This window comes from Talpa europaea, assembly GCF_964194135.1.
Source record: "Talpa europaea genome assembly, chromosome: 12".
Taxonomy (NCBI): domain Eukaryota; kingdom Metazoa; phylum Chordata; class Mammalia; order Eulipotyphla; family Talpidae; genus Talpa; species Talpa europaea.
In genome coordinates, this window is record NC_140079.1 from 28,624,762 (window position 1) to 28,635,208 (window position 10,447).

The 10,447-nt window shown below is 44.3% G+C and overlaps 1 protein-coding gene across 26 annotated transcripts in view; it reads left to right on the forward strand.

The window, feature by feature from the left end:
- Positions 1-7,021, forward strand: part of APLP2 (amyloid beta precursor like protein 2) — a gene marked incomplete at both ends in the record, with an annotated part of 68,191 nt that extends 61,170 nt beyond the window's left edge. For 14 of the 26 annotated variants that reach the window (XM_084249297.1, XM_084249281.1, XM_084249298.1 and 11 more), the window contains 4 exons: positions 4,261-4,346; positions 5,031-5,105; positions 5,458-5,613; positions 6,920-7,021. In XM_084249297.1, coding sequence (XP_084105423.1) covers positions 4,261-4,346; positions 5,031-5,105; positions 5,458-5,613; positions 6,920-7,021 — 419 coding nt within the window. Of the gene's footprint in view, positions 1-1,235; positions 1,272-4,260; positions 4,347-5,030; positions 5,106-5,457; positions 5,614-6,919 lie in introns of all 26 variants that reach the window. The other 12 variants (XM_084249277.1, XM_084249296.1, XM_084249278.1 and 9 more) reach the window with 3 other exon arrangements.
- Between the last annotated feature and the right edge of the window lie 3,426 nt (positions 7,022-10,447).

Here is a 10,447-nt window from a genome sequence, read left to right on the forward strand (position 1 = left end):
GTCTGGATTTACTGGGCACCTGCTCCATGCAGGCACTTACAGAGTCAGTGTCTCCAGAGGTTAGTGATGCTTCTCCCATTTTATAGGCAACTTGTTTAAAGCCCACTGTTTCCCTGGTCCCATCAGCTGTGTTTGTGATGCTTACATATGGAAATCACTTGGCAGTTTAAATTGCACTTTCATGTTATCTGTTGCCGTTTTCTTTCCATAATAATCTTGGGAGGTGGGCGATGAAGAGGCTTTGGGGGCGGAACCTGTCAGGGTGACCGCCCTGGTGGTATTAGGTGGTGCTGAGATGTTGTGCCCCTGACTCCCAATGGGGCATGCTGCTTCTATTCCCTTGCTGGTTCTTGATGTCTAAAAGAATCTCTGAAAGCTGTGACTCTGCACCAGAAATAAACAGCTCCTGAGACTGGTGCCCTGAGACCAGGGTGTGGAATCAGATTCTATTTATTTGTCCACTGCTGATGGTGGTGATGATAAAAATAGTGGTCAGAGCTAGAGTCATTATTAGATGGCAGCTTCAGCTAAGCACTAAACGCGGACACTTGTTTCATCTCAAAAGCTCTCTCTAAGGGGTAGGTACTGGGGCTGTCCCCATGTGGGGATTCCAAGATTTAAAGAGGTTAAGTGCCCTGGGTCACGCAACTTGTAGGTGGAAAGTCAGGATTTGAACCCAAGCGCACCAAATGGGAAGGACAGACCTTAACAGAAATGTCTTCTAAACTAGTTATGTCAGGCCTACCAACTCAGTACAGCTGACCCTCCAGTCACAAGACCAAATCTGAAGGAGTTGGGTAAATAGAGGTACCACTGCATTCCTAAAACCTACTCAGACAAATCCCAAACCTCCATGGGCCTGCAGGGTTGCCATGCTTACATAGTTTGTTGGGGAGGGGCATCTCGGATACATCTGAACTGCGACCTGGTCTCATCAGAAAACCACAATCAATGCTGACTTCTATTTTTGAAGGAAAATAGCTTTGCACATTAAGCTAAGTAATTTGGGAATCTCCCACAATTTCCCCTTAAAGACCCAGGATAAAAGCCCCTTCTTTCCAACATTCTAGTCATTTGCTGGTTTGTTTATGAGATGTTTCAGCCATGGTTTTTAAGGAAGAATGCCTTTTATTCACATTACAGAGAAATTCTAAGACAGGAATTTTGAAAGAAGCTGTTTTCTTTCTTAATCTCCTTCTGTGCTATTTTGTTTTTATTGTTTTCCTTTCTGCTAGACACTCAGCCGGAGTTGTACCACCCAATGAAAAAAGGTTGGTTTGTCAAAGATGTTCCCCTTAAGACCTTCATTCCTTTTCACCTCCCCAGTGTGTCAGCTGTCACATTTTCTGTCTCACATCACCTGGCTTTTTCCACCTCATTTCTTCAGACGTGGCTGCGAGCAGAGCCAGCGTCTCCAGCACCTAGAACCCAGTGTCAGTGGTATTGGTGATAAGGTGACCATCTAAACTTTCCTTCTGGATGGCCAGAGAATACAGAGTAACCAAAATAGGTCTGTTGCGTTGGTGGTATAGTGGTGAGCATAGCTGCCTTCTAAAATAGATCTTTTCATAAAGCCTTTTAAATCTAAGTAGACTATTCAGTGTATATGCAGTTGCAGGAGTCAGGTGGAGAGTCCTTTTCTTTTTTCTGCTGCTCCCACTTATATCTTTTTCCTTTTCAGCTGTCCTTCTTCTGTGTTCAACTGTCTGTCTCCCCAAATTTTAGCATTCCTCTGCTGATGGGTGAACCAGGTTGGGGCAAGTGAACTCTTGCTGTAGTGAGTCTCTAGGTTTCAGAAGAAGGTACCATTACGTAAGCACTGTGCCTGGTGCATTGCGTGCTTGTTCTCACTGAATCCATACTTGTTGGGGGATTTTTAGTTCTCTTTCCTGGATTAGGGTTTGCTCAAAGTCATGAATTTAAGAAGTGGAGGAACCAGAAATTGACCCCAGCTTCCTCTGTGTTCAAAGCCCAAGTGATTTCTGTTAGATAAAATGCCAGTGTTGGCTACTGAGTGTTCCTGGCTTGTTGGTAGGTCACAACCCCTAGTGTCATCCTCAATTCAGAGGTGCCGTGTCCTCAGCGTGTTTTGTGAGCCTGCTCTCTTGATTTTGCCAGACTGAATGTGGATGGATCAAGTGGTGTTCCCTGGCTAAGAGTTTCGTGTCTGTTTTATGCCACAGCTTTCTCTCAGGATATATGTGTGTCATTTGCATCTCCCAGACACCACTTACACATAAATGCTTTATTTTGTTTTATTTGCATAGGCCTCTTCTTGGAGAGATCTGTGAGCATTCCTCTGAACAGCACACATATTTATGCAGAACGATGAATTTTTTTAGAAGCTTAACTGATTTGTGCCTTCCTACTTCACCTATAATTAATAGAGATAATTTGAACATTAATTTTGGTCTCACCATGTCACTTGTTTATGCTTTCCATAAAACCAAAGTGGTTTTAGTCAATGTTAATAAATATTCTGCCATGTACTAGTAAGACTTTAAATTAGTTGATGCCACATTCCTTTTCTTTTTTAAAAAAGATTTATTTATGCCTAGAAGAGCTGGGGTACAGGCCAGAGGTGTGGGGGGTGAGAGGATTCACCAGAGACAGAGTGGGGAACAGAACAGGCAGGTTGACGAAAGTACACTGCTTAGGGGAGCAGTGGGCAAGTCAGGAGAGGTCTGCTACCCCATGTGGGTTGCTCGCTGGCCAGCTGGGGATCACTTCATAGTGCGGTAATTAACCCCTTGCGCCACCAGGGAAGCCCGCCACATTATTTTTCAAATAGGGTCTTGCCTCTAGGATTAAAAGTTCTGAGGAGAGAGATAGGAGCTAGGGTTTATTAGGCATGAACCTGAGCATCGCCGAGCAGCTGTTCTCCAGATTCTTCTCTCTCAAAGAGTTGATGTGCAAGATTTGCTGTTTGGCATTTTGAAACTACAAAAGCCAGCCCTGACTTACCCTAGAAACAAGTTGTGAAATTGTGAAATTCTTTATAGTGAAAGCTTTGGGAGAAAAAGTGCCATTTGGGGCTGCATGCTAATGAGCTAGTGCATCCACAGCTGCATTGGCTGTTAGTAATTGCTCGGTGTCAAGAGCAAGTCTAGCTGGGAGGCCTTGCTGTGACTGGGCCTACTGTCTGCTTGCCTTTGGCAAGCCCAGTGACAGCAGTGCTATGCAGAGACTCTTGTGGGAGCCAAACTCCATTTCAGGTAGTCACCTCAGCACACCAGGAGGTCCAGATCATGGGTGTTTATATAGAGTGGTATATAATATTATCCATGAGGAATTCTTAGGACTGTTAGATATCACATGCTTTGGAGCTAAAAATAAGGAGGATTGCATTTTCCTTCCTCTTCTTGGGTTTGTGCTGAGTTCAGTTACACTGTCTTGAACACACTGGAGTTCCACGCACAAGTGACGTTGGCTCAGGTGATACCTGACCTTGATTAGAGGTATATTGCTATTTTTTTCTTGCTCACTTGATAGAAAGTTTCCTTCCAGCCTGCTGTTATTATAAGTCTCCCTGTTTATGGAATGCTTCTTTCCTGTTCATTCTCTAATAAACATTAAGGTTGTGATCATCTGATGCAGGTCCTGAGAGGATTACAGTCCAGGAGACAGAAGATGTAATTATAAAGCAGTGATTATAACCTGGGGTGTCTCCCAAGCTGAGCTGCAACTTGAAGGACAAATAGCAAGGGCTCGAGGTCAGGGAAGGTAGCTCAGGCATAAGAAGCACCTGGTGGATGGTGCTCTAGGTAGACAAGCAGATTCACTGCGTGTGCAGAACTGCCTGTGACAGCTCTTTCATTCAGAGGGAGCCCACGGTGTGGGAGGGGCAAGTAGTGGGGTAATAGGTGCTGGGTGATGTCCCAAAAGGTGCGCCCTGTGCTTCCATGTTCAAACACCTTTGGGCACAGCTCTACTTACCTTAACAATAAGCATTGTCTTCTGAAGGCTTACATTCCACTTTTCTCAGTTGGATACAAGTTAAGCCCTCTGTTGTCCTCCATTATACCCATTGGTCTCTGAGAAATGCCTGTGTCATTCATCCTTGTAGAACAAGGTGCATACTCAAAAATGCAAATAAAGTAGCACATCGAATGTGTGTGTGGGGGGGAAGGGGCCCAGGGGTGGTGGATAGTGGACAGTGTTTGCTAAAAGCTCCCTGGCTCTCAGGAGGGAGTTTGCAGCTTCTGTGAGATTGTGAGGCCAGCCCAACCTGGGACACTCAGCTGTGCTCTCTCCACACAGGCTCTGGAGCGGGAGAACAGGATGGAGAACTGATAGGTGCCGAGGAGAAAGTGATTAACAGTAAGAATAAAGTGGATGAAAATATGGTGAGCCATTTTTCTCTTCCATTTTAATTTAGAGAGAGTAATTGAGCGAGTGGCCTCGTTTCAGATGCGAACTTCATGCGTTCGTTTCCCATGTGGGAGCAGCTGGGTGGGCCCAGGTCCTCTGGAGGTTTTGCTGTATTGTTTACTTTCTGGGGGTGCGATGGAATGAAGAGCTATTTTCAGCAATAACTCTCGTTAACTAGTAGGAAAAGTATTTGCAACTAGAGATATGAATAAGACCCGAGGGGCCATTTATAGTGAGTAGAGAAAAACTTGAAAATGGAATAGAATTCATTTTGATTTTTATATTGTCTTAGGCTTATACCTCCTGTTAATTATCCTGCTAGGATTTTCTATTGTTTGTATTTCTGGGTTGTCCTTGACTGCTTTTGATACTTAAGCATGGCTCCCTCGTAGTCTGTCCTGGGATGGCTCTTGCAGTAGTTAGCGAAAGGAAAATGCAGGTGGAAGCCCTTAAAGGACCAGCTGTTCTTGAGTCATGTTGACTCAACATTTGCTCCCTTGGGTGTCGGGGTTTGGTGAGCGGAGGTAGCTGGCTGGCAACTGGGTGTCCGTCAGGCTCCTGCTTCCTTCACCACACAGTAAACGCAATAGGGAAGCACCAACTCTGTTTATAGTAAGTTTTCCTTCCGCCCCCTTGCTGACATTTTCATGCTCTTTCAGGTCATTGATGAGACTCTGGATGTTAAAGAAATGATCTTCAATGCTGAGAGAGTGGGAGGCCTTGAGGAGGAGCCGGTGAGTGGCTGCGAACCTGTCCCGGGTTGCACGTGTGTCAGCTCTTTCGCTTTCCCGTCTTCTCATTTCAAATGGAAGAGGTGCCCAGAGTCTTAAGTTGTCAAAGGTCCCTCATCCCCATTTGCCCATAGTTTAGGATAACAACTGAACTTAGACTCTCATTGGAGATTGGAAAAAAGTGGAAGTTCTCCCATATGCATGGCTTCCTGGGAAGCAGGACCTGGGTGCTCCTTGGGTTTAGAGACAACACTGAGGCGGCTGCGCCCACAGGGCTGCTTTTGTTGGGGCTGCAGACTTCGTTCTGGACACATGTTCCATGGGGCTTAGTTGCACATCTGCTTGGTTATTTTAGGAATCAGCGAGGCCACTTCGGGAGGACTTCAGTCTGAGCAGCAGTGCCCTCATTGGTCTGCTGGTCATTGCTGTGGCCATCGCCACAGTCATTGTCATCAGCCTGGTGATGCTGAGGAAGAGACAGTATGGAACCATCAGCCACGGGATCGTGGAGGTGAGTGGCTGAGCTTCCTTCTGAATTGGCCCTGAGCTGAAGAACATTGCTCTGCACTGTGGGGAGATTTATGGAAACCAGACTTGGGTACCATTCAGTCTCCCACTGGATTATTAGGTCATGGTTTGGAAGTCGGCCCCAGCCGAACCATGCTGGCCTTGTCACGAAGGGCTACTGCCCACTGTTAACATTCGTTTGGGTTTTGTGAATGTGAGGGAGTCGTAAGTGCATGTCAGGCTGCAGAGGGTGAAATGGTTTTCTCAGATTATTTCCTTCGTATTTCCTTTTTCCAGATATGTTAGAGATTTGAGAATAAAGGATGGCAAATGGTTTTTTGTTTTTTTTTTTAAACATTCTGCATTTTTTTATTTTATTTTTGCTTTTCTCTCTTAAGGGAGAAAAAACAACAAGAAATTTAAAAAGAGCCAGAATGGGCAGTTTCTGTTCCATCTACTGATTTGTAATTGGAACTTCTTGCCACTTGTTTTTTGGGTAGTGGCAATGTCCAAACTCCTGATTCTAGAAAATAACTACAGTAAAGAATACAATGTGCTGATCTCCCCGGTGGCGCAGGGGTTAAATCTTTAAAAAACAAAAATGCCACAATATGTTCTGGAAGATAAGTTCAGTTGCATGTCTTAGTTACTCGGCTTCCTTTCCTGCTGGACACTGATGTAATTGTAGAATTTCAGGGTTGGAGAAGCCCCTAGAAATCAGCTGGTGCTGCAACTTGTGAAAAGAGCTGGGTCTCCCCTGGTGGCACAGGCAGTTGAACACAGCGCTGCGAAGCTGTCCGCAGCCTCTGCAGCGTTGGTTCTATCCCAGCCGGCCAGCCGGCGAGGGTCACACATGCCATGGCAGACCTCTCCTGTCTCGCCCGCTGCTCTACTCAGCAGTGTACTTCGTCGGTCTGGCTATTCTGTTCCCTGCTCTGTCTCTGGTGAATCCTCTCACCCTGCTGCGCATCTGGCCTGTACCCCGGTTCTTGTATAAGTAAATAAATAAATCTTTAAAAAATAAATTAAATAAAATAAAAAGAGCTTGTTCAGCTTGTCCCAAGTAGAAAGTGGCAGAACGGAGACTGATTGGGCAGAGAAGTTTAAGTTGCTGTTTTCTCCAATTTGGATGATGCTTTTAGGACCTCAGCTTTTCTCTCTTCTACACCCTGGCCTCTAGCTCTTGTCTGTCTGCCTGGTGGAGCAGGACACTGGACTGACTTTGGTTTCTGGGGACCCTCGCAGCTTACAGCTGTGACCATGTGGCTGTCTCACAGTGCTCCCCAATAATGTGCAGTCTCTTTCTCCAGGTTGACCCAATGCTCACCCCAGAAGAGCGTCACCTGAACAAGATGCAGAACCATGGTTACGAAAACCCAACCTATAAATACCTGGAGCAGATGCAGATTTAAGGGAGAAGAAGCTCAAGCACCCCCAGTTGGAGTGGGGCGGTGCAGGTGGGCAGGAGAGGTCCAGCATCTTGGATCGACTACTGACCAGCTACTTCCAGAGGATTTCATCTTACATTCAGACCTCCTGGATCATTAAGACTATAAAGTACTACTGTAGAATCACAATTTCCATTCTTTTAAATGGGTGAAAAAATGTTAATATAACAATATATGATATATAAACCTTAAATGAAATGAAAAAATGATCTATTGCAGATATTTGACTGATGTAGTTTACTTTTTTTAAAATTAATCAGAAATCCCACTTCTATCGTATTGTCTCATACATGCTATCTATACAAATGGAAAATGTTGATTTTCAGTGATAGACTATATATATGCAGGCTGTTTGTTCCAGTTGCGTTGTATAAATCAACTCTATAAGGCTATTTCACTGTCCTGGTTTTTATAAAAAAAGAAAAGAGAAGAAGGCAGTATTCCCTTTTTAATGCGCTTTCAGGAAGTTGCTGAGGAATGGAATGAAACGGAACTGTGATGTCCGGGGAAGCACGTCGTGATAGCCTCTCCGAATCATCGTTGTCGAGGACCAGTTCCTTGGAAGGCTGGTGTTCCCACTGCTCGGTGTCCACACGAGCCCCATCAACAAGGAGGTTCACAGCATTTGAGTCCCAGCACCTCTTAGTGAGCCTAATGTATAGAGACTAGGGCCGCCAGTACTGCTTTCCTTTTAAATCCAGTTCTTCCACAGAAATTAGCTGGTAGTTTGTATATGATGTTCTTCCACCGCCCGCCATTTACCACTCACTCCTTCCCCAGGAATGTCCTGACTTGCTTTTTCCTCCGTGGACACTTCCCTCTGAAGGCACTGACCCCACCTTGCCCCACCGCACCCTGACCTCTCTGCTGTCCCCTCCTGCCACCACCCTCCTTGGTGTCCCTCAGAAAGACAACAGTGGCAGGTGGGGTTTGCTTTCTTGTGGAAGAGGCTGTTCCACACTGTGTGTCTGTGAACATGTGGAAAGCTGTGAAGATTGTTTCCTACACACGTCTTTGTAATGCCTGTATAGTTGATGTTGATGCTCACAGCCTATTCTTTTTTTTTTTTTTACTCTGAAGGTTCCCGTAACTGTGGTGTATTTTTTTTCTATTTCCCTGTGACTGTTTTTTTTTTTTTCCCTTCCTCCCCAAACCCTTACCCATGTCTCTTCCTACTATGCACAGATAAACTTCACCTACAAACTTCTTAACTTGATCTGTGGAGAATGTACAGTTTAAACACATCAATAAATACTTTAACTTCCACCAAGAATCTGTGTTTTATTGCCCTGGCGGGAATTGGGAGGAGGGTGGGGTGACTTTAACCCTCCTACCATGAGACTCTTCTGGTACCTTCCGTGGAGAGCTGAGTGGTAGAGGCAGGGATGGTCTAATTGTGCAAGCTGGACTCTTGGGCCTGAATTTCATTTCTCATATAAAAAATAAGAAGATATTGTAAATAGTGCTGCGATAAACATTGGAGTGCAGGGTTCCTTTCAGATTAGTGTTTTTGGGTCCTTTCTGTATGGTCTATATGCACAATACTCAGCAATCAAAGATAAACTTGTCATTTGTGGCAACGTAAATGGAGCTGGATGGGATTATGCTGAAGTAAGTCAGAAGGAAAAAAAGGTAAGTATTGGGTGGGTTCACATACATGTGGAATATAGACAAACCCAACAAAGGATCAGGAAAAAGACAAAACTTGGGCCTACCTGGTGGCTCAGGGGTTAAAGTCTCAGCACTATCAAGCTATCTGCAGCCACTGCAGCATAAGATCAATCCCCAGACAGGGAGCTGACCCACAGGGCGCAGCAGGCCTCTCCTGTCTCACTCACTGCTTCCATCAGTGTATTTCAGTAGCTCCTGTTCTGTTCCCCACTCTGTCTCCAGTGAGTCGTCTCGCCCCCCACACCTCTGGCCTACACCTCATTTCTTGTATGCATAAATGAAACAAAAATAAATCTTAAAAAAAAAAAAACTTTTGAGCTGACCATAGATCTTAGACATAAAGCAGAGGAGGGGAGAGCACAAGGGACTATGGTGATGAGTCACAGGTGCTGTGGCGGTGGGAGGACTGTGGTGACTACGCTTGAGGAGAGCTGGCAAATACTGTCCAAAAATTTACAATGTAAGAAAATAAATTTTAAAAATATAAGTTAAAAAAAAAAAGAGAGAAATTACCTTCCCCTTGAATACAGTGTCTTGAACTCAGAAAAATATTCTTTCATTATTTCCTTCAATGATATTCAGCATTATTGTACTTTGTTTCTAAAATTCTGAACCCTGGACTGCTCGGATTGCTTCTTTTTCTTTAAAAAGTTTTCTATTTTTATGAAGTTTCATTCCATATTCCCGAATGATTGCTTTGTCTTTACCTTCCAGCCTTCCTAGTGAGTTTTGTGATTATGCTTTTAAATTTCGTAAGAGCTGCTCCTTTGTCATACTGTAGTTTTTAGCATGCCTGCTTTTCATGATAATAAAACCATGGAAATTTACAAGGGAGAACTTTTAGAGCTTCCATTCTCTAACTTGTTTCTTTTGAACTACTGATTTCCTGTAAATATACTGTTTGATCAAATTTAAGAATAAAGTACCAGTTTGCTTTAAAAAAAGAGGGAAAAATATTAGACAAGAGTTTTATCCAGCAAAATTTACTCTAAGCTACCAATTATTTTTAGTATTGAGATGTTTCTTCTTGATACTAGAAGCAGTGAGTGTGGAATTTGAGCTAAATTTTCAGAGCAATGCTTGCAGCCTCTTTTCTTGAATTTCTTCAATAATCTGCCACTAGTAGGCGGTATTTGTCATTGAGGGAGGTTTGTTTACCTGGTAACTGCATTTACAACACCAACCATCCACGTTTTTGGCTACAGGTACTACCATAAATTCAGAGCTAACTTCTCAGTCCTCATACTTGATGTCAACAGCATGATGTTGTTGACACAGCTCTGCAGCTAAGGTAACACTGCCTGTAACTGTGTAATGGCCATGTGTCCACAAAGGCAGTATCTTCCCTGGGAAGGTACTGGAAAGGGAGGGAGAGTGTGTTTTATGAGCCTCTGGCCAGGAAATGCCTTGGGATAAAAACCAGTTGAACTCGCTGGACCTTTGTAACATCAGCACTTCTCTGTCTTGCCACGCCCTTTCTGGCCAATCACCTTGCTGCCAGGAAGGTTATGAAAAAGATGAACGTTTTCATTTCTTGAAGCCAGTTTCTACCAGTGTGCTCTGAAGCTACTATCACCTGACCCTCTGCAGAATCCACTGGAAAGTGGCTGTAAGCCTTCACTAGCGGGCTCCAAATCTGGCAGACCGACTTCATTTATTTTAGGACCTGCTTTCCATGTAGTGTAACTGCTTTCCATGTAGTGTCTCATTTAATTGTCT